Source organism: Pimephales promelas, chromosome 17 (assembly GCF_988280905.1).
Source record: "Pimephales promelas chromosome 17, fPimPro1.hap1.1, whole genome shotgun sequence".
NCBI lineage: Eukaryota > Metazoa > Chordata > Actinopteri > Cypriniformes > Leuciscidae > Pimephales > Pimephales promelas.
The window spans coordinates 23,272,332-23,299,328 of record NC_142785.1 but is presented as its reverse complement, the minus strand read 5'-3'; the positions used below and the strand labels follow the sequence as shown (position 1 = coordinate 23,299,328).

The window sequence follows — 26,997 nt, the reverse complement described above, 5'->3', positions numbered from 1 at the left end:
GCGCTGAAACATGCTGCCACTGCGCACGCGTAGAATATTCTAGTGCACATACTGGATGATATCATTTATCAAAATTCCCCGAATTCCCAAAACCTATAATAAGACGATATATGTATATATTTTTTATTTATTTATTGTTTTGATGAACCGTGGGAATACAAATTTTGTAATAATTTGCGATATTCTAAAGTGGTAGCCTACCCTACCCAAAATCATAAAATTATTGAAAATCACTAAAACACTGCAAATGTAAATGCCACAATAATTATTATTATACAGCCATTGTATAAATATTCTATTATAATCTTTTCGTCAACATTTCAACATTAAAACTATTATGAAGCACAAAAATCAGCAACCAGATACAAAGTAACTTATAAAGAAAATGACGGTAATAAACATTGTAATCAATAAACTGTATTAAATGAAATTAAAAGACACTTTAAACACAACTTGACTCAATAAAATAATTTACTATAAAAAAAATATATTTACTTTTAACCACTGGATGGCGTTCATTGAACGTGTCAGACGGGCCTGAACTTGTTTGAAAGGCCATAGGTCAGACCCAATAACTTCCTCCATATCCTTACATTTTCTTTTTTGCTTGAAGAATTTTAAAATACAGTTATTTTGTTCTTCAATAGATATCTACATAAAACATGCTTCTATGTGTCAAATGCTTGTGTCAGTTTACCCTTAAACGGCCTCTTGTTTCTCTCTCTGTCTCTGAGATATATATATATATATATATATATATATATATGCAAAACAACTTGTTTTTCTCAAAAGCTCATTAGCTTTTTGGGTACATTAGTTTTAATTTTACACTGTGGTTTCTTGAAAGGGCACACTGAATGCTCAAATTTTGAAGTTTGACCATAGTTGATTGCCTTATAACAAAAACAGAACTAGTCAGGAGTTGCAGAAGAAAGCATTACAATTGATTAGGCCGACTAAAGAAGAAAAACATCTTGGAAATGTGACTTGGAGACTGTAAAAGACGTCAAACTCTCGGTTACTGGATCAGAAAGACAATATTTCAAAGAATATATTTGTTCTAGGAAGCTACTGATACTTGGAAATTAGTCTGTGAGACTGCATTGATCTAAATAGTGTTACTGTTTCACCTTATCAATCAATCTATGAACATTGATTTCAGGCTATACTCTCTGAGACTTTGTAAACTCATTTTAAGGCATGTGAATGTAGGTTACTAATAATTACAAAATACAGAAAACTCTAATTGAACATGGGATCCCGTTAAAGCATCAATACTCTAGTCATGTTCAGAAACAAGTTTGTACAGTATAAGGCTTTTGTGAAGGAATCCCAAGGTTATAGGATGAGCTATTGTGAGAACACTATGGTGGGAACAGAGCAATCTTAGTAATCTTAGTAATTTTAATGTTATTGATGATGTGATTTTATTTCAAGGGATAGTTCACTTTGAAATTAATTTTTTATATGTTTTAGCTTACCTCAAGGGCATCCAAGATGTAGATGTCTTTGTTTCCACAGTATTTTCAATTTTGATATTTTTAGGTCTAACCGTTCTTGTCTGTCAGTCATATAATGCTGGTGTATGGGGTCCACCTCAAAGAGCATGCACAGAGAAGTCCATATTAAACATGATTTCATTTCATTTCATCTTCATTTCATCTTCATCTTCATTTCAAGACAGGAAAAGAATTGTTTCTCAGCTAATATTTCCTCTTATTGATTATGCTGATATTGTTTACCAAAACACCTATGATAGTTATCTTAAGCCTCTTAATGTTGTGTTTAATTCTTTGTGTAGATTTGTGTTAAGATGTCCATATCGTACTCATCATTGCCATTATGTATGATTTGCTTAATTGGTTGCATCCTAAATCCAGAAGACAATTTCATTGGTTTTTGTTTATTTTTAAATGTGTTTACTTCGCTTGTCCTTCTTACTTGAATGAACTGCTAATTCCATATAGAACTCCTTATTCTCTTAGACATTCGCAACATCCTTTTTTCTTTGTTCCAAAAACTGTTAGCGTAGCTGGACGTAGGTCATTTCTGTATAAAGCCCCTTCTGACTGGAATAATCTTCCTGTTTCTTTGAGATCTATTACTTCTTTCAATCGTTTTAGGTTATGCCTATTCTCTTATCTTAAAATAACCTGTTTATGTTTTTGATTTTATTTATTTATTTATTTTTCCTTGGTTGAGATTCACTTAAGGATATTTTGCTGTTACCTGGCTCTATGTTGACGATTTATGATGATGAGATTCTGTAATGAAACTACTAACTACTGAAACTATGTTGGGTGTAGAAGCCCACAAGAGTGTGAGAAGCAGGTTAAACTTTTTTTTTTTTTTTTTTTTTTTTTTGTAGTCTTGTTTTGTAATGTTGTTGTGTCTTATGTTGTCTGTGTTGTATATTACTTATGTTTTCTTGGATGCCCTTGAGGTAAGCTAAAACATATTAAACAAAAATTATTAACAAAACTTAATTTCAAAGTGAACTATCCCTTTAAGTTATGAAAGTGATGGCTTGGTCTTTTTGGGGGGGATGATCTTTTGGTAGGCTATTTGGAGGGAAACTATTTGGTAGATTTTTTTTTATTTAAAGCTACAATGTGTCCTTTTTACAAACAGTCGTAACTGATCTCCCTCACATCAAAGACGAAGACAGCAAAGTAATACTAATAATTACTCGGGAAACCCCTCTTAAAAACTCTGCATGGCGAATCTAACTTTCTCAATTGTCAGGTTAATTGCTCTGCAAACGTGGTTTGAGCCCCCTTTCCTTTTGTTTACGTACAATATTTTACGCGTCGAGGGGAAACATGCGTTTATAGATCACCCCTTGTAAATATTTACAATAGTTTGTTTCTGCAGACATACCATAATAATTACTGCATTTACTGTCAAAATAATACTGTGGGTATTTGGCACCAGTATCAGCATTAAAATAAAATAAAGATTCTAAAAGCTTTTGAACTGTTTGAAAGAGATTCTATATTGATTTATTACAAATTTACCGCAGTTACTATGCTATTTTGGCGGAAACTAAGGTTACCATGGTAAAAAAAAAATGCAAGGGATTTCCTGTTGTTGCTGCCTTTAGATTGAATCTAGACGGGACTCGAGCTCGTGCCACGTTACGCTACGGTGCGTTAGCCTCAAATGTGTTCTCTGTCATTTCTCGGGAAAGTGCTGTCCTTCCTTGACTCAAGTATTTGAGCTAAAGTAGAATAATCGCTGGGAACATAGTTGTTGGCATCTGTAGTAGATCTGCAGCGTCTGAATCTTTAAAAGAGCGACAGTGTTGTTGTAGTCTGATACAGTGTAACTGCACAAGGCAGTGTGGAGCCTCTTTTTCTCTCTCGCAAATAAAATAATGGGAGAGAAATGAGAAGGAAAACAAAAGCGCAGCGGATTCTTGATTACGAAAATGAAGAGGACGAGGAAGAGGAACAAAACCCGGACTTCAGTGTAAGATAATCGACGGAAACGTTTTTTTTAAGTGTTTTACGTCTCATTATTTTTTTTTAACTGTTAATGGCATATGTTTGATCCCAAAATGATAATTAGTATTGTGTTAACCCGACTGTCCAACAGAACGGTTCACAGAAACGAAGAAAAATGTATCCCTCCAAAGAAAAAGCAGAAGAAAATAGCTCATCCGACGCCGGGCTTCAGAAGTTAGACATGAAGGTTTGGGCTTTTTCTTCATTATTAGTGTTTATTCGTTGTTTTTTTATGCATTTCGACGGAGGAGGCGGACAGGGAAACATTTCGCTTATGATTCTCTCAGTTGTTGTTCCACGTCGGCTGTTATAAGCATTTTACGCAATCTAACCCATAATTGACTGTTGTTGGTTTACTGTTGCACTTTTCGCACCGTAAAGCGAGATTGAACGCTTTGCTATCCTGCCTGCAGCAGTGGTGTGAGGCAGGGCAGGCGGCCATGCCTGTCCGCTAATGAAGAACAATGGGGTAAAGCATGGTACAGAACATCATTTGATCGAAAGCTCATCAGGCGCTTTGCACAACTAAAGCCCAGTAGGCTACCTACTCACGTTAACTGTCCAAGTAAAAACTCGCCAGGTAGTTAAAAGTTTTGAAATGTGAAACTTTACAAAGTTTGAAACCATCTTCTTTTCAAATTATTTTGTTGCTTGTACAAAATTACCATGGTACTTGAAAAAAGTGGAAATCCCATGGAAAATACCAGCATTGTGACTGTTGGGAAGCCACAATTTGGGTTCTCATGTATATATTTTAAGGAAATTCAGAACCTTGACCATTTATACAATAGTGGCTAACTTTGCTGACAAATTCTTAAATCGGCCAAAGTTGCTTTGCTGGTCATCTCCCATGCTGGACTGCTTTTCAGTTGGGTTTTTTTGGGTGCTTTTCAGCTAGTCAGACTTGGAGGTTAGCAGTTAGGTCACTACCGTTTTATTTATAACATAGACTGACATTTAAGTGGAAACCGCTTTCCATGGTACATTTTTGTATGGGTAACACGATATGAACCATGTCAGTGTATATGTGTAAGTAATATTAAAGCTGCTTTTGTTCTGAACATCAGCATGACTGATTTGGCTGCACTTTTAATTATTCCTCAGTAACTGACATTTGAAAGATTACCATGCTAGTTTGCCTATTTCTGCTTTGCCAATCGACCAATGGTTCTAAATAATACTTAATATTTAAAATATGCAACACTGTATTAAAGCTTGACTGGAATCATGTGGAGTGGAAGTGTGTGAGTAACTTTAGTCTTTCAAAACCTGTTCCTTGTTGTCAAATCGGTTTTGAACCGAAATGAACGGTTGTATAATTATCAATGACCACTGACTGGGGAAATAGAAAATATTAGGACTCTTTCTTGTCATGACAGGTTAATGAGCTGGATTGTTCTTCCGCAGACCTCTACACTGACAGTCCTCATGCTTCTGAGTCTGAGGTAGGATGAGTCACTTGTGTTCAATATTCAAGACATTTGCTCGTTGACTTGCTTGTTTGCTTGCAAGATATTTACTTTTAGACCTGAGCTTGTGTACTTTTTTGATGGCAGGAGGCTAATTATTTACAGTCCTATTCGAAGAAGGAGCTCATTGCCATGGTTTTGTGCATGCAGAGGGAAATGGAGGACATGAAGGAACAACTTAGGTGCCTTACAGGTCAAAATCGTTTGTTTCTGCTTGGTATTTTGATGTATTGAATTGAATGAATCAAATCTTAACATTCAATTTACTCACTACAGCATGTGGAAAACTAGCACGAAACCTGGAAACGCTGATCGAGAAGACCCAAGTGTGGTCAAACGGGAACAACGGGACCTCTCTCGGGACCCCAGTTACTCGAGGCACGGCACAATCACCTGCCAAGGCGCATACTGTGATACCAGATGTGCGGCCTCCGCCAGCTGTTGTGAATGGACAATGGTTGAATCAGGGCCAAGGACCACAGAAACCTCTTGAGACCACTCAGAAAGCTCTGAAGGATGGACTCTTTACAGATGTAGGCTATATGAGTTTGTCAGATTGTGTTGTTCAACAAATAAGCATTATCCCTAAACAACCGATTGAGTTGTGTGTGTGTATATATGTATATATATATATATATATATATAATATGATGTCACACTTTTATAGGAATTAACCACCTGGAGGGCAAAACAAGACTTTCTTCCATTGACTGCCAGTTTTTTTTTTTTTTTAACTAATGTTTTAAAATCTAGTAAATGTACTTATGTAGTAAGATAGTGATATTAAAATACCAAATTTGATATGCACCTTGTTGATGATGCATACGACGTACAGGAAAACCCAGAATATAAATGCAACTTTTTTTTGTTAAGCTTTTATCATAGAAAACTATTATACAGAAAACACTTAACCATTTTGCACGTTTGCATTAAAATTCAGGGCTCATCTGCTTGCCTGTAAATGGTATCATGCATCATCAATAAGGTCTATATTGAGTTTGATTTGATCTTTCTTTTAATATCACTTTTTTAGAACATCTAGCCACTTTAAGTGTTTTTAAGCGTATTAGAATGTCTGTGCTGTTTTACTGCAGCAGGTATTGTATTTGGATCAAAAGTGCCCAAAATATGGGTTTCTTCAAAATTATCGTGGCTTGAGAGAGATTTTTCTCAACTCCGAGTTTGACACACTATATATTGTTGACATGCACAGCAGCAGTTTTTAAACAGAAAATATAATTGTTTTTTTTTTCTCTCAGTTTATCACACCTGACCTTTTGGAGAGGTGTAACACAGGCACCACTGCCCAAAAACTGACCAACGACCTGCTCCGTGGACTCTATGAGAGAGAATGCCTTGCATCTCACTCCATATCTGGAGTCGTGTTCAACAAAAAGGGCAAACCCAAGCCTGCTCTCCCCACCGAAGAAGTCCAGGCAGTCCTGAGTAAGATGCTTTTCAGTCATTTTGATCAGTGTTAAAATTTACACTTGCACAAATGTATTCTACCTAATTTCCTGAAACATTTTCTATACAGGAACAGTTCAGTATTTCTTTCCTGTTAAGACCGACGCAGAGATCAAGGGCTACATCCGTCAGAAACTGCAAAACGAAGCCAAGAGTTTGAGGAAGAAACCTTCGCTCTCAGGCCAATATGAGTCTAGAGGTCTCAATCTACAGAGTCCCATGTCCCACTTAGATATGATCAACCAGAATTGAAACATACAGTTTGTGAATATCAGTTGTGTTCTCTCCATTATATTAATTAAAGGTAATTCAATTCTGTGTAATTTACGATTAAAAGGCCGGGCCCATATTCATAAAAATTCTAAGAAAACTTTCCTCTCAGAAAACTCTTATGTAGGAGTCTTAAGAGTGATTCAGGACTGATCTGAGAGCAACTCTGAGTAAGGAAAAGACAAAAACATTCATCTTAGTGAGGAGGCGGGGCTGACCCCGTTGCTATGGTTGCTACACAATCGTTTGAAGACTGTGATTGGTTAGTTGTCCAAGAAGGGGAAGAAAACTAGTGATTTTAAGTATATGGTCTATTCTAAGCCTTCACTTTGAAATTACATGTGTAATTTTTCCTATTTGAGAGGATCTGAGGAACAGTGTTTGCTGTTAGCTCAGTTAGTGGATGAACACAAGGCCATCCTCAAAGGAAAATTCGGGCTAGGTGTCAATCTATAGCGTCTTATTAACTCACTATCATCCATCACGGCAACACATTTTTGCCATTTTCTCCTCTGCTAAAGAAACTCTTAAGTCCTCACCAGTACTCCTAACAATTTTGACCTCAAGACCTCTTTTAAGGGTTAAGATACTTTCTGAATAATTTTTTTCTTTACTAGGACTTTTTCTTTAATTTTAAGAGTAAACACCCACATTTCAAAGAATTTTGTCACTAGGAGCTACTCTTTGCATTAAGATCCTTTATGAATACGGGCCCTGGGCTCTAGTGAAATCGATGTGCATTGACAATAGTCTTCAAATAAAGTCACAATAATCTTGTGTGGCAGTCGTTCGGCTGCTGAAGTTTGTGCCGTTACTGATGTAAAAAAGCAAATGAGCAATTCCAGATAAATCCAAATGTTGCATTCACAAAAGCCTCTGGCTGCTACAAGCACAGTTGACGCTTACATATCGAGATGTTTAGATATTAATGATGTGTCTCTGTGAACGTCTCTTTTTTAATGCTTTGTATTTAACAGATGTAGGATTTCAGGATGTTCCAGGGTCATAGGCTGTGACCATTATTTACATTGTATTTTTTATTTGATGTTCTTTTGTCTATATGACAACTGCTTTATGTATGTATGTAGCTTTTTTTTTAATTAAATTGCAAAAACACAAATGGTTGAGGTATGCTTATTTTGTAAAGGCTTTTAATTATTTAAAGATGTTATGCTCAATGTGGTTTTTGGTGAGTAATGTGTGACACTATGAAATGGACGTGGGAGAGTTGGTAGGTGTATTATCGTGTACAATGCCTTCTCAATGAGGGCCATTGAGAACAATACAAGCTGCATGTGGAGAGCTGGTGAGATGGAGAGAATCAATGACTGAGCGACACAGACAGAGTGACAACAGCAGGGGTGCTGGGCCAGTTGTCTTGGCAACCTCAGTCTTCTGGGCCACAGCAGTCTGGGTCTCACCCTGGCCATCGGCTCAGAGCATCTGCCCGCTGCAGGGATGAAGGGGCTTTTTGATAAGCAAATGGAAGGCAAAAGGCTTTTAGGGCTCCCAAAAAAAGAGATTAGGTCTGTCATCCAGTGACAATTTTAGTCTCAATTTCATCATCAGTATGATGTTTCAGTGGAATATTTGATAAATGCACAGACCTTTGTCTTGTTATTCTGCTCTCGTCGACTGGGCGGAAAACAAAGTGTTTTGTAATGGCTGCTCTTTAAAGCTTCTGTGTCAGTAAACAGCGTTCTGTCTGGCCTGATTGATGGCACAGGCGATGATCGGGCCGAGCGCCACCCTCTACTTATCATAGCTTCATGATCAGAGACGGTGGAGGAGATAGGCGGAGACAGACAAAAGAATGGATTGCATGTGCATTTTGTGCAAATCATTGAAGGGAGAATGTGCCACAGATATTATCTTGGTTAAATGTCGCCATGACAATGACGCAAAGTCTACAATCCCAATGTGTTTTAAAACTTGTTTCTGAAATTGAGCTTTTATGCTTCACTGTTCCTTGCATTAGATGTAGGGGGTGTGCAAAGATTTTGTCCATTAGATCCTCAATCTTGTGAGCATAATGTGTTTTTGCCATGTGATTTAACCAGCTGCCCCAAGGCAAAACAGAGACAACATGATAATAAAGCATCAAGGGAGACTCACTTAGTTGAGGTGCAATTCCTATAACAATCTAATGCTGTAATATTTCACTGTATCTCTGTTAGAATACTTGCAAATGGAATTTTTTCAAAGCATTTTTTGGTTATGTACAGTACACTATTCAAAGGCTTGGGGTCAGTAAGTATTTTTTTTTTTTAAATGTTTTTGAAAGAAGTCTATTATGCTTACCAAGGCTGATGTGATTTATTCCAGCATCCATTACCCAGAACATAATTGACACATGACTCTTCAGAAATCATTCTATTATGCTGATTTGGTGCTCCAGACTTTTTATGCTGAAAACAGTTGTGCGGTTTAATATTTTTCCCCCAGAATTTATTTCATGAATAACACTTCAAAATAACAATTTCAAAATAACACTTTTTATACATTTAATATGAACAATATTTATTTAAAATAAAACTTATTGATCCCAAACCTTTAAATGGTATGTGTTTAAAATTACAGCACAAATAACTGTAAAATGCATCAGCTGCCAATATCTCACCCTTAATAGTGAGTTTAGCCTATTCCACCTCAGAGGTTTGACCGTATTGACTAAAAATCATCATAGTTTTGATATCCTGGTGACATGACATTTATTTTAACCAGTATATTTGCATTCCTTGAAAAATAGTTAAAAAATTAAAAAATAGTACAGCAGTGTAATATTTTAGTTATTTCTTTAAATGGTCTTTATTACTGTATTGTACATTTACAAACATTTTTTGTTCAAAAACAAACACCTTTTAGAAATTTGAGGCCCTTCTGTACCCTATTCACAGAAGGCGCCGTGTGCTTGCTCTTTACAAAAAACAGGGTTAGCAATTGTATATTTAAATTAAATATAAAGGCTTCTTAAGACAGTTCATTTACTGAAATCTGCACTTTAAATAAATGAGGCCAGCTGTGCAAACGCAAGTTATTTACAGCCGTCTTTGAATATTTAAGGTGCTGTGACAGCAACAATTTTATTCCCCCATAAAGAGGAATCGCCACAAAACAATTACCCACCTTGTTTAAATGAGAGACATTTTATTTATGAAATGATACATCTGTGCAGCATGTAAATACTCTTCTTGGTCACACATGAACTCCCATGAGATTGACAGGCCGGTTGTTGTATCTTTTTGAGATGTCAGCTTCAATCTGTGTGTGTGAGAGACAGACAATGAGGAAGGAATTCACATTCAGTAAATTTATGTCTACCATGAAGCTTTTGTGCTTTATTAACCTCATTTCTCTTTACATTCAACACAGTTGTCAAGTATCAGCTCATTTTTACTTAGTAGGGAGGCATAAAGGAACAACTTAGGTGCCCTGTGAACATGTGAGCTGCTATTTTCACTTATAAAGTAAAAGAGGAAGTAGCAGGCTAATTGTGTGACACAACAAATGTATTATGATAAACCTTAAACAGATCTGCAAACACATCATTATAACAAGTGACTTTACCAGTTTCTGGAGCTCCTTGGTGCGCGCAGCCAGCAGATCAATGCGTGGCTCCAGCTTGGCCTGTTCTTCCAAAGCCTCCTGTCGCTTTTCAGCCAGCGTACCTTGCTTCAACACCAAAATATCAGCCTGCTTGAGTTTCTGCCGCAGTAACTCAGAAACACGCTCCACGTAGCTGACACGAACACACACAACAGCAGATTTATCATTATCTGACTGCAAGATTTCAGCTTCATCATGTTCTTGAACAACATTAAGTATTTTTTAAAAGGTGGCTGGTAATATTGGCTGAGAGGTGAAATATATGAAGTGCATTTCTGCATGAGAAAGGTTTCAAAGGGTGTAATTACCGTGGTGACGCATGGATCATAAAGAGATGCTGCATTCGTACTGAGGTGAGCCCATTTTGCAGGTCACGCACCTCTGCCAGCATGGCCTGCACACGCTCGGGAGTCTGGACCTGGATTACTGAGGGAGCGAGCTGGAACTGACTCATGGCCACTAAGTCTCCTCCTTCGTGCATCTCACTGAGCCGCTGAGACAGGAACATTTCCAACTAACCCAGAGGAAAGAAAAAAAGTTTGGTAAAAATGAAACATTCTGTCTAACACTTGTAAGAATGAGCAGCTGTATCTACCTCCATCAGCTCATTTAGGAACTGGCCACGTGTCTGTGTGTTTTCCAGAAGAGAAAGAGCATCTTCACCTCTGGCAACACCGTCAGGACCTGCAAAAATAGTAGTAGTATCTGAGTTTACTGCCATTTGAGCATCACCGGCTATTACATGGCAGATACATATTTAATTTAAACTTAATATCATATGTACAACATAAGAAAACAAACTTAGACAAAAATAAGTGACCTGTAAAAGTACTGAGACCTACAACCAGGCCCAGATCAAATCTGCAGACCTTGGAGTGTTGCATTCTGCACAATTGATTTTTTACACAATTGATGAATATGTTTTAATGAGCCAGCTTATAACCAATTGCAGATTTTTTTTGTGATTTTTATTTTATTTTTATAAAGCACTTAAATTAATTCATTCTGAACATACACTACCATTCAAACACTTTGGATGGAAAATAAGTAAAATAAAAAAAAAAATGAAATAATACTTTTGAAATAAGTCTCACGTTTGCCATGGAAGCAATTATTTGTTAAAAAATAAAGTAAAGAATTTGAAATATTATTGCATTTTAAACTTTTTTTATTTCAACATATTTTAAAATGCCATTATTCTCAATTTTCAGCATTAGTCCAGTCTTCAGTGTCACATGATCCTTCAGAAATCATTCTAACATACAGCCGTACTCAGAATTAAAAGCACCCCTGGTAAATATGATCAAAAATCTGCATTTGATAAATTCGTAAAAAAAAAAAAATGTAGGGGTACCGATAATTGAGGCAAATGTGTTTTTGAGAAAAAACATTTATTTCATAATGTCAAATTGGGTTTAATTCAGTGAAACTCAATTATTTTAAATAGAAATAGTAATATTATAAATGTCTTTAAAGCCACATCTTTGCTAAATAAAAGTATTAAAATCTTTATTTTTTTTTTTGAAAACCTACTGACCCCACAATTTATAACATAAATTCTCAATGTTCATGTCAATAGTTAATTTCAATCAATCCCAACACACTTACAGTCTGTGCCCACATCCACAACTTCGATTTCCACGGGAGCAGATTCAGCTTCTCCCCAGTCGATACCACCCGCAACTGTTTCCTAACGTTGATTGGTAAAATGTGTTAATTCCATATCATGAGGGTTTGAAAATGTTATATTCGTAATATTTGTAAAAAGTACCTCGGTGCCAGACTCAAGGCTAATACCCCAGTCCACACCATCCTCAACAGAGATCCCAAAATTAACCTCTTCAGTACTAGCACCGCCACCTAGGTCACCCCAGTCAATCTGCACAAAGCAAGAGTTATAAATACTAGGTTAAAACATTGATCCCTTGTTTGCTTTAATTCACAGATATCCTACAAATACTTAGTCACCATGAAATCTAAATGGGCAATTCTATTTTTTATGGAATATTGCTGTATTTATGATTTAGCCGTGCATATCATTTTTTTTTTAAATTCATGTGCCCTCGTAATCTTTCATAAAAAAATAACTTCCCCTCCTTCTTGCAACAACATCTCTTCTATTCTCTGAAGGCAAAACAACCTGTCACTCACATGAGTTCACAGCAAAAGCAAACCACAACCATACAATGATCCAACCATTTCCCAGTGGCAAAATCAAGTCCTGCCCTACATTTTTTTCATGTTTGAGAAGCGGATATAGTCCGTCACAACAGAGAGAAAATACTATCACGACTTTTGTTTCATGTCGACTTTAAAACCCAAACCCGGAGTCACGTTAGTCCCCTCTTACCGTCTCCTCTGTGACAACATCAGGTGGGGCTTCCTCCATTACAGGTCTCTCTACAACCGTGGGCACATTTCCTGTCTTCCACTCATATAAAGTTGTGTTCCCCTTGTTCTGGACAAACCTCAGCATGGGCAATACAACCTCAGACCTGAAAATGGAAGTCGAATATTACAAGCTCACACTTACATCCCTATTATTACAACAGTATAAGGTTTATGTTGGAGATCAATCAAAAACATGAATGCAGGTATATAAAGTTTACCAGCTTTAAGAACAATAACTAAAAAGATAAGTAAATTAGCGTTCACAAATACGCATGATAACGTTCTGTTTATTCTGCAGTTATGTCATCTGCCACTTTAAATGCTAGAGCTCTTTAAAGCAGGATGGATTCTGATTGGCTGTCAATGTTTTTATCGTTCATCAGCTGAAAATAAAAATCATTCTGAGAGTGAACAGGCCTTTACTTATGCAACCTTAGAAATGACAGGAAGTTACACTCACCAGTCACTGGCAAATTTTGTGAAGACTGAGTAAAACTCTATAGCTTCCTTCAGACAGGCTGCTTTTTTGCCCGTTTCTTCTAAAACTACAGGCAGATCTTTAACCAATGCTTGTATCTCCCTTGCCACATTTTCCCCCTGTGAAATATGTCATATGATAGTATTTGTGAATACTTTTGAACTGTTTGAATAACTGAAAGTAAAATGAATTGTTGACTCACCCTTATCCCATACTGTTTACAGGCAGTGTAATATCGTTCCCTCATGTCGGCGGCACCACTCTGACACTCCAGTTCTCGTCGGCTCAGTTCCTGCTGAAGCTGCTGAGCTTTAGACACCTGCTTCCTTAGAGCAGGACCTTCATAGCTTACACTACGAATCAATATACTGGCCACTTCAGCTGGGGTTAAAAAAAATAAATACACACTCAATGTCAACGTTTGTGTAACTTGGTAAATTTTGTCTTAAATAATTGTGATGATTTCTTACCTAAATAGACATTGTCTGTTTCATACATGGACACTATCTCTTGCCAGTCCTGTTTATGTTTAAATAAATAAATACATAAACAATTATTAACTGGAAATAAATAAAAACTATAATGAATGAAAACAACAACGACGACAACAACAAAAAACCTAATAAAATGACAAAAGCAAAATTACTCAAAATTAAACTCAAATTAACATGAAAACTACCAAGCTAAATTTAAATTAATTAAAAATTCTAAAGCTAAAAAAACTAAAAGATAATTCAAAATAAAACTATTATAATACTAAAATAACACTGTTCAGCATGTATTATTATTTATTATTATTATTATTATATAAGATATTAAGAGTGATAAACTACATTTAAAAAAAAATAAAACTAAATAGAAGAGAAGCATCATCACCTTCATCCTTTGTGATGAATATCTGCCAAAAATATTTTTGGTGGATGCTTCCGTTCCTTTCAATTTTTCAATTATTTGTAAGCAATGGAAATAGTGAATATCTGCAAAAGCAACAATAAATGAGTGTGGACATACCTAAAAATAAATAAAATGCAGATAACAGTCGTTCAAACAAGAAACGTGTTTGTATTATTCTTATTATTATTATTAAGTTTTACATGAGCCGGAGAGCAGTTTTTTGATGTCCTCGTTTTCTGGCATATCCTGAATGGCTGCATTTATTTTCTCTCTAATGGTCATAACTGCACTTTGCCATTTCAGTGTGCAGTGCCTCCGATCCACCAACCAGTCTGAATGATGTAGACAAAGGCAAAATATTAAATACATCTTTGTACAAGATCTAAACTACTGTGCATTTATACAAGCAATATCACTACAATCCATATGCATAAGAATGTGTAAATATGCATACATGCAACTATTCCTTACCCAAGAGTTTGGTGGTTTGGATGTCAATAGGGAGATTCTGAATGTTCTGCTAAAATGGATTTTAATAACAAAGGTAAATTATACACATTGTAATAACAATCACATCAACTTTTGCACATTATTATGGTGCAATAATAATAAGTGTTATAATAATCTTACTGGAAAACTAAGAAAAATACAGAGTGAAGCAAGTAAATATTGCAGTCTTTATATTAACAAAAAAAAAACAACAACAATGCAACAATCAATGATGCACAATGATATTCTTTAAAATTATTTTTGACAGCTTGCTAGAGTCTGCATGATCACTTTTCTTTTTACTGTTCTCTTTACACAAGGAGTACACGACCAAGACCAATAAAAAAGGTGAGATTCAATTTTAACCGGAGAATATTCTTTCTTTTTTTTTTACCTCCATTGCAACCGTTATTGTCGTTATTTTGCTAAAAGAATAACTAAAACGACTCCATGCTTGTACATCAAGCCGATGAGACGCAGCTCAAGTAGCCTAGTTTATATTTCCTCTGACACGTACATACACAACTGACCAATCAGCTCACACGACACTACTATGTCGAAAGCATCCTCTGCTGACAGACCAATGAACTGCACGCATAGAGCAGCCGTTAATCACTTCCTTGTAACGCCAAAATAACATAGACAGTGCAAAATAATAGTCACTATAGCAAAGTGCCATCATTTTTTTTTTTTACAGATATCTATATTCCAAAATTAATTTTTGAAACGGTTAATAATTTAAATGTTATAATATATATCTCATAAGGCTTCTAATTTAAAATGTTTGTAAAATAATTAGTTCCATTTCAGAAAATTTTATTTAAAATTTAAAAAATAAAATAAAAATAAAACATTTCATATTATAAAATATTTTGGGATAAACTTTTTATGATAATTTTAGATGAACACCATTCCTCCATAAAATGTTGATTCATAGGCTATTTAGCCTATGACTGGGTGGTATTTTTCTGTTGTGTGACAAACTCCGAACACATATTATACAGACTAGCAATTACCTTATAAAGATGCATTTACCTTAAATCCTGTGCTTTTCATCAAGACTATTTATTTGCGTACATCCATGCGTTTAATCTGCATTGTCCATACGATACGTATTTATTCAGTAAAAAAGACCACTAGATGGCGCGAACTGCTTTATATTGACACTCACTCGTGTTTCAATATGCTACACTGAGAAAAAAAAACATATTTTATACTCATAAACAGACCTGCTGATGGATAATTACAGCATGGCAATTCCATGTAATTTCAGCTTTTCTTGAAGCATATGCATTAGACATGTCACATGTGTTTATTTAACACGTGCTGCTTGCATAATTCATGAGCCTATTTCAACATACACTTTGTGTGTGTAAAAATGTATGGTAAATATTCTGCTCCTTCCTCAGTTTTATTTGAACAAGGTTATATAGATTTTTCTGTTAGCCGGTTCACAGCTCACCTTATCTAATGTGTTCGGCATACAAAGGGACTTTGGCTGTATGACTTGTGTCTCAGGTGTTTCCAACAAGAGGCTCCTCCCGTCTGTTTTCTGACAGGGCAGATTAAAATCAGTAAAGAAAGAAAAGCTGAAACAGTTTAAAGTTTGAAATAAAGGCACGATTATGCAATGTTAAAACCAACGATAGGATTGTTTTACTGTTGCTTTCAAAGGTTTCACTCTCAGAATAAAAGGTACAAAGGATGTCACTGGGGCATGCTGATAAAGGTAAACACTTTTGTTTCTTTTAGGTACTAATATGTACACTTTAGGTACTAATGTACATTAAAGGTACCACTATGCACACTTTAAAACTTTTTGAAAAGATACTGCCCCAGTGACAGCTTTTTGTACCTTTTTTCTGAGAGAGATAGGCCTATATCTTGGACAACAAACTTCTGCAACATGGCTTAACCAACTTCCCTAGAAGCGGCCTTTCAAAAAGACTTACATTGTAGAGCTGTTTTAATTACTCCAAAGAGTATTTCTGCACCTTGCCAAGAACAGAAATCAGAATTTTAATCCTAACTGGTTAAGCTCTTTAATGGTCTTGTGAAGCACAATGGCTGTAACAGTTAAGGGGAACCAAAGGCAATGCTTTATTTTCATATTTTTGAATGACATTCAAACCTGCTCGTATCTCAGCGGGATCCAGTATCTGTCTGTGATTTCCCCACATTATGCAAATGCAAGCATCGGCTGTCTGGTGGCGTTGAGAAAATAGACATCAGAGGTGAAATCGGGAATTAGCTCAGGTGGCAAGCATCCTTTTTTTGTTATAGAAACCCCATACAAAATTAATAAAATGTTAATAAAAACCACTGACATTTGTATTGGCAGTTTGAAAAGCCATCCATAAATCTATCTGTCTGTCTGTCTGTCTGTCTGTCTGTCTGTCTGTCTGTCTGTCTGTCTGTCTGTCTGTCTGTCTGTCTGTCTGTCTGTCTGTCTGTCTGTCTGTCTATCTATCTATCTATCTATCTATCTATCTATCTATCTATCTATCTATCTATCTATCTATCTATCTATCTATCTATCTATCTATCTATCTATCTGTCTGTCTGTCTGTCTGTCTGTCTGTCTATAACATTGGAGAGGACTGGCCCCTGTAACAGTAATAGGAAAGATGTTATTGTTTATTTTAATGTAGAATAAAACTGGCCTGAATTATCCTGCATCTTACTGTATTGAAATGGTTCATGCAGTCGGTCTTGATTTGGGAAGGCGACTACCTTTTTGGTTGACCATGCAAATGTTAAACCAACTTCACGCTCCCATGAGGTCGTTCACTCAGACTGCCCTCCCTCTTTCGGTCACATGGCTGTAACATTTACTCATGTTGCATTGGGTTGGACTTAATGTTCAACTTGGACTGAAACAGTGCATTTGTGTGAGGCTGTATACGCTGCTGTCTTGGAGAGGGCGATAAAACAAGACTGATAAAGAGAGAGGGAGGAAGGGAGGGACCAAGTGAGAGGAAGGCGAAAGAGAACACCTGTAGCATGAGATGTTGCATTCAAAGCAAGCATTTAGAAGGAGGGAGATTAATTAAGAGAAGAGGAAGTAAAAAGGTTCACGCTGAACCTGAGCAGCAAGTTAGTGAGTGAACACTGAGGGCAGCTTGTCAAAGCCACAATGGTTTAACTTCTTCTGGACACCTGTTCATCCACACCAAGAGCACGTTTGAAACGAGTGAACACAACTTTTCAGGTGAGACTGATCAGAAGCTCTTTTTGAGTTTTAAAATCGTTGGTGAACTGCATATGTTCTTGTATTTCTTTAAGACTAAAGAAAGACTATTAGAGTTTGCGTTCTTAATTTGCCAGATTTAGTAAAAACATGCAGGAGAATTTTTCATATTAAATTAAATGCCATTTGCATAAAATATTGTTTTTATATATACTTTTTCAGTGCGGTTAATCAGTGACATTTAAAGTAACACGCATAAAACGAATGATCAAAATGAGTAGTAGTTTTAAACCTAGATTAGTAAAATTTGTACGTATTTTGATCATGAATTCTCCTTGAGCCTCTTAAGAACAAACGATTCAACGAAGGCCTCCCTTGAGAGGCTGTATAAATGGCATGTTGTAGGGCCAGATGAGAAAGTAACATTTGGGACACAAACAGCAGCGAGTTGATGTCCAGGCCTGGACTTGCGGGCAAACTTGACACCCTCCATGACTGCTCTGAATACGACAGGGCCTGCTGTCCTTGGGTTAACCTCTCCTCTTCTCAAACATTTGTATCACCGGGAAGGCTTTGAACTTGGTTAGTGATTTCCTAGGTTTAGACAGGCACATTGTACCCTCTCTGTGATCTCTGGGGTTCTTTAGTGCTGCTCAGTCACACAACAAAGAAAACAAAGTAAATTATTATCTAGGTCTGAGGATATTAAGGATATACCTCCCGAGTATCGGACGGTCAGGTGACTTTTAAAAATGACCTGCAAAAACACAACTAAATGTACTAAAACAATTTTTGTCATTTTCTAAAGAGCATTTTTTTAAAGATTTTTATCAGGTCTGATTTTTTTTTTCTTTTTCAAATCAGTCTTTGAGTAAAATTCTGAAATGAATTCTGAGAGCTCATAATTCGACATGATCAATGAACAATAAAACCATTAAATGATCCTTCACCCCAGCTAAGGAAAGCACATGACTCTCCCTGGATTAAACCTTACAGTCAGTTTCAAAGTGCAACACAATCTCCTCTATACATCTACTGTACAATCTACTTGGCCACAGCAAACTAAGTGCAATTAAGGTAAGAGTATAGTAGCAACTTCTAAAAGTGACTGAATCATGAGTCATTATGTAATTGTAGAAGATCAGTAACAAATCCAGAGAGACTCTGTTACCCCAAACGTTCCTATTTCTTCAAATGCCCCCTTATTTTGTCATTGGCAGACAGACATGAAAATGTTTTTTTTTTTTGTGTGTGTTGAAGGAGTAGTTCACTTTAAAAAAAAACTTTTGGTGATAATTTACTCACCCCCATGTCATCCAAGATGTCCATGTCATTATTTCTTCAGTCGAAAAGAAATTTTTGATGAAAACATTCCAGGACTTTTCTTCATATAATGGACTTCAATGGGAACCAAATGGTTCAAGGTCCAAAAGACAGTTTCAGTGCAAACTGCAAACTGTTCAAAGGGCTTTAAACAATTTCAGACGATGAATAAGGGTAAGGTTCATTCAACGAACAAAATGAACGAGTTGATTCGGGAAAAGATTTGTTCATTTTGATGAATTTGAATAGGAGAGTCGCGCATCACAGAACAGAGCAAGGTGACATTTTGAGCTTATAAAACTTAAACTGTGTTATTTTTTTTTAAAAATGACTGATCGTTTCGCTTGATAAGACCCTTATTCATCGTCTGGAATCTTTTAAAGCCCTTTGAACTGTTTGCAGTTTGCACTGAAACTGTCTTTTGGACCTTGAACCGTTTGGTTCCCATTGAAGTCCAAAAATCCTGGAATGTTTTCATCAAAAACCTTAATTTCTTTTCGACTGAAGAAAGAATGACATGGATATCTTGGATGACATGGTGGTGAGTAAATTATCAGCAAAAGTTTTTTTTAAAAGTGAACATCTCCTTTAAATTATTGCTGTTGGCATTGTTTCTGAACCCTTATGGCAGGGGTGAAAAAAGGGGTGAAATACTGTGTGAAAAAAAAAAAAATAGTAAGAATGTGATTTTGTTGAATTAAAGGATTCTGCTGCATAAAGACCAAAAGCATTTTGAAATATAATTTTTTTCTACCCGCAGTTCTTGTCAGATCTTCTATTAAATGTCAAATTGTTTCTTTATATTGCATTTTACACTGTTAATATTGTTCAGAAGCTGTTTTGTAGATTGCCTTACAACCTCCCATGTAAAGGTGGCAAATACAAACATGCCAAAGAGATGCAAAGTACAAATTATTCCTAAACTGTAGTCTTGCAAGAAATAATTAAGGCGTTAAATCAATAATTAAATGAATAGATAAATTGATAGACATTTTTAATGTTATCGTTATCTGTCCAATAAGAATATTTGGCCGATATATTAAAGCCGGCAAATAATGGATTATTTACTTCAGCTGAGACACTTCATATGCCATGGTCAACATGATTGTATCGAATTGCTTAAAATATGATTGGAATCACTTAAAAAAAAAGAGCAACATGTTCAGCGCAAGTCTGCCATATAGGCTACATAATTATAGTGAGAACATCATTATAATTGTGTGCTTGGGACATGGATTTTAATGGTGAGATTTTCATTTTTGTAATCAGGCTCTGAAAAATTATACAATAATTTGGATTTAGATTTGTCGGCCAATATATCGGCTTTCAAATATAAATAATTGTTGGTTATCGGTATCAGCCAAAATCTTCATATGTGCATCCCTAATAGATTATTTATTTATATATCTATTACCATCTTTTTATTATATAGATAAATGCAAGGTCTCTCTCTTTCTACATATGTCTATTTCTACATCTGATGTTTAACAAACTGATGTGAGAAAGGAGCTTTGTCACGTTTTAATGAAATTCTAAAAGTATTCACGTGGAGACGTCTTGTTTTCTTGTATGAACCCTCTATGAGCAATATTACCAGAAACTTTGAAGTATATGAGGTGGCAACTGCCGAGTGAAGGGTGTGTTTAGAGCCTGAACTGATACTTAAAATCTTATCTCACACCAATGCTATAAAACCTGCAGCATTCGCTGGACGAACTATGACACATTCTTTAATACATTTTAATGATGACTACTATGACAACGTTGCAAATGGACCAGATGTCACACACCCATACCATTCGCATTATTGTTACAGTACGCTGGACAAGTCTCCTGTGTTTACACTGGTTGCTATTACATGAGTAAATCATTGTACGTACTTTGTGTGATGTGTACAATAGCTATGCATTGTCCAATATTACATATCAAATGATACTCTATCAAGGTGGGATGAAACACGAAGTTGTCCATCAAGTTGTTGTTCATGTGTCTTGGTTCTCGCAATGTTATTTTGGTGTATCTCAGATCTCATGGGAGTGACAGGGGATCCAGTGGTGCTCTTCATTAATTAAACAGCTGAGCAGCGGAGTCAGGTGTCCTCGTGTTATTCTAATCTAATCACTGGATGAGAAGACACACATTTGACCTCACAAGGAACATTTTGCTGCTTACAATGTGCTAAAGTATGCAAATAAGCCTTTATGCAAATGTTCTGATGCTGTTTTTTTATCCATAAAAACACATCCTAGGGCAAAAACTGTGTGAGTTTAGATGATAAATGAGAGTGTTGTGCTATGCACTGTAAAATTAAGCAGCTTGCAGACTCAATGTTAACACCTCTATATGCTCATTCCCTCCCAAGGAACCCTCTTTCTAAAATGTAGCAACACTGTAAATAAATATTGTTGGTTTAACTTAAAAAATGAAGTAACCTGGTTGCCTTAAAATTTTAAGTTCATTGAAAAGTAAAAATTGAGTTAATACAATGAAGGAGATTGATTTAATCATCAGAAACTCAAAATATTGTGTTATCTGAAATTATTTAAGTTGATTTGACAAAAGAAAAAAAATGTTTTACAGTGAATATTTCTACTACAAAGACTTCATTTATAATGTACGAGAAGAAATAGGAAGAATGCATACTTTGTAAAAACAAAATTAATTACTTTTGCACAATTAAATAATTATACTATTTTGCTGAGACCAAAAACACACATTTTTAATGTTTATTTTTTTTTTAGTTAATGTCAGATGTATAAACTTACATACATAGCATAGTAAATAGTTCCAAATAAACTAGCAGAGAATATTGCCGAACCCACAGTGAGAAATATAAAGGTGACAGTGGCCAATAAAAACGTGTTAAATTAAGAGTTAGAAAGAATCATTCTAAACATTAGGCTACTCAATATCCTTTGACTCTACATAACAAATCTGCATTCATGTTATAGGTCTATTGCTTTCACCATCTCCCTTTCGCACCTGTCATGGCCGACCCCGCATGGTGGAAACTCACCTTCCTAAGAAAAAAGAAGTCAGAGGCGAAGGTCCTATATGAAATACCGCCCGACTTCAGCACTAACAATGCGAATAAAGACCTGAGCAATAATGCTGCAGACAACAATTTGGAAGCCAGACTGGAAAAAATAGTGGATAAATCTGGGACCAAGGGCCGTCACGTCAAAGTCTCCCATTCTGGGCGGTTCAAGGAGAAGAAGAAGATTCGCTCAAGTCTGATGGAAAACCCAGGCCTTTGCCCTGAATCTGCTAGGACAGACAAGAGCCACGTGGAAAAATAACACCCAGACAAAGCATGTCATTTGGGGACTGTTTACCTGCATACATACAGTAATTTTGACTCATTTTTATTTGTAAATTCACATTCGACATGATCCGAGTAACTGACGCAGTGAAGATGATGATTATTTTTCACAGCCAGTGCTTTAATTTAAAGCAGCTCTGGAGATGAATATTAAATAGTTGCCTATTTCAATGCTCATAAAATACGATATTTTCACTGTGGGACAATTAAAATACCTTACAAGGCACAGAAATCACAACTCATAGTCATACAATCCTTTCATTTCTAAATTGGTCATACAAGTGTACATTATTATGTAAAATTAGCAACAAACGTGGGAAACAGGCTGTTGTTTACCTTGCATTTTAATGGACTGCCGTGCCCTTTGATTAGCACTTGATGACATGTTTTTATGATATTTTTTGAGGTTGAACATCAGTCATGCATTGGACTTTATCTCCGATTTTATTTAGTTTACCATAAAAAGCCAAAGTCTCAGCAGGTGAAAGATAAGTTCTCCATCTACCACTACAGCTTTAATTAATCTGTACTTGTCTATTGTTTACTGTGATCTGTGAAAGGTTATTGGTAAAATATGCTAAATAAAGATTTTTATTGACATTGCTGAGATGTGTTCAAAAAACAAAAAACGGGAAAAAAAGCTGATTTGATTCCACTGCCATCTTCTGGCAAAAAAGGTCAATGAACATTACTGCAAAAATTAAACAGGCTTACTATTTTATTATTTTGTGTTAATTTACAGGAAAAAGTCACAATTCATTACAGAATTACATCCAAATGGACAATTATTTTAGGGTAAAATTAAGTTTGGCACATTGTCTAGCAGAATATTTGTTGTATATCATGAATGTTGCACAAACAGAGGAACATGTTGAGATGTTTTTGTTGTTGTGCAAGAAGTCCAAAGTTTGTGTTCTCTAAAACTACAAGTACAGCTGTGCCTTTCAATTATTAATAAACATTAGATCAGACTTTGCACTTGCAAGTATTAGATTAAGAATATGTTAAGGTCAGTTTGATCACACTTTACATTAGGTGTCTTTAAATACAATGTGCTTTCTCACACATTTGTTAGGTACAATGTGTGTTTATTGCATGTACTACTCTGCTATAGAGGTAGCATACGGGTTTAGGGATTTAGGGACAGGTTTCATGGTATGGCGATAAGGGAAGGTCAACAGTGTAATAATACACGTAATCGCAGAAATTAACTACATCTGTAGTTACATGAAGGTATTTTAAATACAAGTACAATGTAAAAACAAATATGGGCACATTAAAGGGACAATGTGTAGGAATTTCTCTCATCTAGTGGTGAAAATGTGTTTGGCATTCAAACGAATTGTGCTCTCCAGCGCCTTGCTTTTTCAATTGCATCTACGGTAGCCATTATGTACCAAAAAGCCATGACAGGATGTCTTCTGATAGCACTTCGTCGAGTGTTCCTTCGGGTGAACAGGTTTGTTATTTCAAACAAACAGCAACTTGACACAACGAACAAACAAATGTTACAATAGGAATTACTGATTGTGAAAAACATGAACTAATGTAATAAGTAGTTATGCTGCCTTTCTTCATTATATATTTTTTTTTAGAAAAAGCCTTCGTGGTCCCATGTATTTAAAAATAATAAATTCTTTGTTTACAAGGATAAGTCAGATAAATGGCAGAGTTATTTGTACACTATTGAGGACATGAATAAAAATATTGATTTTAAATAATAAAATACATTAAAAAGTACACATTGTCCCTTTAAGTGCAATTCAATTAAAATAGTATTATTCAATTTACATAGTAAAGACACTTATTAAGTGGGACCGTCAGTTTTGAAGGCTTAAAGACAAACGCTGCTACAAAGCACCATTTATAATGCAAAACATGATTTATATTCACAAAATCACATTTACAGTGAAAATCTCCTTTCTGGTTTTGGTTAAGACAATACGAACGTAGGCAAATATGGAGTAGTAAGTCTTCACAAGTCAGTTAATGCCCTGGCGGCATTTTAAATGACAGTTGCTTTCAAGTAATGATGATGTATTGATGTCACAGACACTGATGTTAATTTCACAGCATGTGCAGTATCAAGGGGACAAGCGTTGGTATATCCAGCCCCCCTCTGCTTGATGCTGCATATCTCCCAGCTCAGTCTCTCCCTCTTTTGGCCGCACAAATACTATTCGGTCATGTAATCTATTAGTCTGACCCTGCCAGAACTCAATCAGAGAGGGTTTCACAATGTATCCACCCCTGCAGAAAAAATTTATCCATGATAATTATGATAATAATCATAAAATATATATTTTTTTTTTTATGTTTTTTTTTTTTAATGAAAACAAGAATTTGAATTTTGATATTAATAAACAAAGATTACAAACCAGTAATCTGGCATCGGTACATCCGTGTCCTTATACTTTTCTTCAAGCTCTGCATTCTTTTCTCTCAGGTACTTTATGGGGCACACAAAAAAATAGGTCAATAAAACAGTTCATTGAACGTTTAGTTGCTAAAATAAATTGTGTCTGTGTTATTTTTGTATTATTTTAGATACCATTCTAGTTGTTTTTTTAAGTTGGGTTATGGTTTTAGTTTTTATTTATTTCCAGTTAGTAATTTTATTGCTTCTTTTAGAGCCTAAATTTTAATTTAGTTAGTTTTAATATTCATCAAATATTCATGTTTCATTTGATTTCAGCTATATTTCAGTTAACATGAATGTGTTTAATAGATTTAGTTAACAATCAAATTGGATACCGTATGCACCAGAGAAACAAGTGCTGAGTCTTCTTTAGAATATTTGAACTTCTGTTTTTGCGGTAGCTCTGTATATTTCTATGGCATCGCCATCTAAGAGTAATCAGCCAGTTAAGTGTATTTACTTATTGTAGAGTTAATGAAAGTTTTCATTATGGGCATTGTAAAGTTTAAAGTAAATGACAAATGTCAGTAGATCGGCTCATTCATAAATTTGTAAGATATTTGGAAGTGATACTCACTTGTCGGCTTGGTATTACGGTGCTCTGCCTGCTAACAACAGCACCGATCTGACTGCTCTTGGGTCTTGAGTGGAAGTATTCATGTGAACTCTCGTACGGGATTCTCTCTACGGCGCCTTCAATGCGGATCTGTTTGCGCACAAAACTTCACATTATAAAAAATACAATGGAAATGTACAAATACATTTACAGTGTGACTGTGCTTTTTTGTTGTTCTTGACAATTATTAAAACAAAAGATAATATTCTAAAGATCTGATGTCTGAAGAATTTTCTGGAGAAGATTCTGAGTTCTAAGAAAAAACACTCACCTGCCTGTTTAATGGTTCCCAGTAAAAGACAAGACAGGCATGAGGATTGCTGTCCTACATGATGGAAATAAAGAGGCAATTTTAAATACACAAAAGGTAAATCCATATGGATATTTACTAAATAAAATATTGTTTTAAAGACTCACCAGCTCTGAACCTTTCCGACTCTCATAGTTGGTAAAGAAGCGAAATCCCTCCTCGCTGTAGCCTTTCAGAAGGACCATGCGTGCAGAGGGCCGACCATCCCTTTAGAAGAGACAAGAGACATGCATTTGGGACAAACTGAATTAGTGAATTATTGCATTATTAAATACAAGCTACACTTTTTATTTGCATATACTGATGAACTGCAATGCTATTCTTACTTGGTGGCTGTTGCAAGACACATTGCATTGGCTTCCCCCACCTCAGGGCATTTAGTGGCTTGATCAAACCAGCTGCCGAATTGCTTGATTGGATTTAAAGAAGCAAGCTGATCCTCCTCAAAACACTGTAGAATGAAATTAAGACAACAATTACTCACTCATAATTATCAGTATATAATCTTAATTAAAAAAATTATTTAAGATTTTGATCTTAAAAGATTGATAGAAGTCCACCTTTCAATGTCAACTGATAATGCACAAGGTCAATGCATTAATCAATTATCATTTTGAAAAGCAAGCAAGGCTTTCATTTGCAAAGCAAGTCAGTAGCAGATCATGAATAAATTGCTCAATATTTCACATTCTAAAGCTTTTATAGAAATAATACAGAAAATGTCTGTTCTTCCCAGCCTTTTGGTGTAAAAAGAAGAAGAAGAAGAAGAGGAAAAAATCACTGTTTCTCTGTGCAATAGCTAACGTTAGTTCTTTTGAATAGGGTCTGAGACATAGACATGACATAACAAAATGGGTTATGGACATACACATGACATAACAACCCGTCACCCACCTCCTGATCGCTCTTATAGCTCTTTCTCATGTTACTCAGATCCATGTTGGTGCCGCTGTCCGTAAATTCCCTGCAGAAAAACGAGGTAAATAACGGAGGATGGCGGACTGCCAAGGTAACAGTGGGTTCAATAAGCTTTACAATGTTGCTGATGTTCCTAGACGCGCAGAAGCTCAAAAGACGTCTCATGCCTGCAGCTCTAAACCTGCGTCGTCATCACGTTCAATGGTCTTACGTAAACGTTATGAAAACTATGATGAAAACATGTTTTAAAAGTATAAAAATATATATTTTTAAATGAATAATATAAATATATTGATACGTTTAATTATACATTCGACAATTATTTGACA

At 35.6% G+C, this 26,997-nt stretch overlaps 4 protein-coding genes across 6 annotated transcripts; 2 read left to right on the top strand and 2 right to left on the bottom strand.

Annotated features, from left to right (window-relative positions):
* Nucleotides 1–2,828: 2,828 nt before the first annotated feature.
* On the top strand, nt 2,829–7,832 carry LOC120474560 (uncharacterized). Its single transcript, XM_039664915.2, has 7 exons — nt 2,829–3,471; nt 3,598–3,693; nt 4,886–4,951; nt 5,063–5,168; nt 5,252–5,508; nt 6,235–6,421; nt 6,513–7,832. Exons 1-7 carry the CDS (start codon nt 3,388–3,390, stop codon nt 6,692–6,694), a joined length of 978 nt encoding a protein of 325 aa, XP_039520849.1. The 5' UTR covers nt 2,829–3,387; the 3' UTR covers nt 6,695–7,832.
* A 1,972-nt stretch (nt 7,833–9,804) lies between these two features.
* cdk5rap3 (CDK5 regulatory subunit associated protein 3) lies at nt 9,805–16,068 on the bottom strand. Of its 3 annotated transcripts, none has more exons than XM_039664910.2 (14): nt 16,033–16,068; nt 14,553–14,601; nt 14,282–14,413; nt 14,064–14,164; nt 13,658–13,706; nt 13,390–13,568; nt 13,170–13,306; nt 12,669–12,813; nt 12,090–12,197; nt 11,927–12,008; nt 10,914–11,002; nt 10,627–10,832; nt 10,280–10,451; nt 9,805–9,973 (listed from the first exon to the last, which is right to left on the bottom strand). In XM_039664910.2, the coding sequence occupies exons 1-14, from the start codon at nt 16,051–16,053 to the stop codon at nt 9,908–9,910; spliced, it is 1,536 nt and encodes a 511-aa protein (XP_039520844.1). In that variant the 5' UTR covers nt 16,054–16,068; the 3' UTR covers nt 9,805–9,907. The 3 variants fall into 3 exon arrangements, with proteins under 3 accessions (XP_039520844.1, XP_039520848.1, XP_039520847.1); XM_039664914.2 differs by lacking the exon at nt 16,033–16,068 and adding an exon at nt 14,965–15,102; XM_039664913.2 differs by lacking the exon at nt 16,033–16,068 and adding an exon at nt 14,965–15,079 and having other exon boundaries at nt 14,553–14,598.
* A 1,368-nt stretch (nt 16,069–17,436) lies between these two features.
* On the top strand, nt 17,437–23,005 carry prr15lb (proline rich 15 like b). Its single transcript, XM_089122194.1, has 2 exons — nt 17,437–17,781; nt 22,035–23,005. The coding sequence occupies exon 2, from the start codon at nt 22,071–22,073 to the stop codon at nt 22,380–22,382; it is 312 nt and encodes a 103-aa protein (XP_088978320.1). The 5' UTR covers nt 17,437–17,781; nt 22,035–22,070; the 3' UTR covers nt 22,383–23,005.
* Nucleotides 22,523–26,869, bottom strand: pnpo (pyridoxamine 5'-phosphate oxidase). Its single transcript, XM_039664916.2, has 7 exons — nt 26,645–26,869; nt 26,077–26,201; nt 25,858–25,957; nt 25,712–25,765; nt 25,402–25,530; nt 24,784–24,854; nt 22,523–24,655 (listed from the first exon to the last, which is right to left on the bottom strand). Exons 1-7 carry the CDS (start codon nt 26,831–26,833, stop codon nt 24,490–24,492), a joined length of 834 nt encoding a protein of 277 aa, XP_039520850.1. The 5' UTR covers nt 26,834–26,869; the 3' UTR covers nt 22,523–24,489.
* Nucleotides 26,870–26,997: the final 128 nt, after the last annotated feature.

Bases quoted from the DNA above. Each gene is read 5' to 3' on its own strand.
- cdk5rap3 (XM_039664910.2), bottom strand. From the start codon at position 16,053: ATGCCGAACACATTAGATAAG. The intron at 13,569-13,657 runs GTAAGAAATCAT...TTTTAACCCCAG, and splicing joins AACAGACAATGTCTATTTAG to CTGAAGTGGCCAGTATATTG. The intron at 12,009-12,089 runs GTACTTTTTACA...AATCAACGTTAG, and splicing joins GCCTTGAGTCTGGCACCGAG to GAAACAGTTGCGGGTGGTAT.
- LOC120474560 (XM_039664915.2), top strand. From the start codon at position 3,388: ATGAGAAGGAAAACAAAAGCGCAGCGGATTCTTGATTACGAAAATGAA. The intron at 3,694-4,885 runs GTTTGGGCTTTT...TTGTCATGACAG, and splicing joins TTCAGAAGTTAGACATGAAG to GTTAATGAGCTGGATTGTTC. The intron at 5,169-5,251 runs GTCAAAATCGTT...TACTCACTACAG, and splicing joins ACAACTTAGGTGCCTTACAG to CATGTGGAAAACTAGCACGA.
- pnpo (XM_039664916.2), bottom strand. From the start codon at position 26,833: ATGAGACGTCTTTTGAGCTTCTGCGCGTCTAGGAACATCAGCAACATT. The intron at 24,855-25,401 runs GTGAGTATCACT...TGCCCCATAAAG, and splicing joins CCGTAATACCAAGCCGACAA to TACCTGAGAGAAAAGAATGC. The intron at 24,656-24,783 runs GTTTGTAATCTT...TTTTTTCTGCAG, and splicing joins GTACCGATGCCAGATTACTG to GGGTGGATACATTGTGAAAC.
- prr15lb (XM_089122194.1), top strand. From the start codon at position 22,071: ATGGCCGACCCCGCATGGTGGAAACTCACCTTCCTAAGAAAAAAGAAG.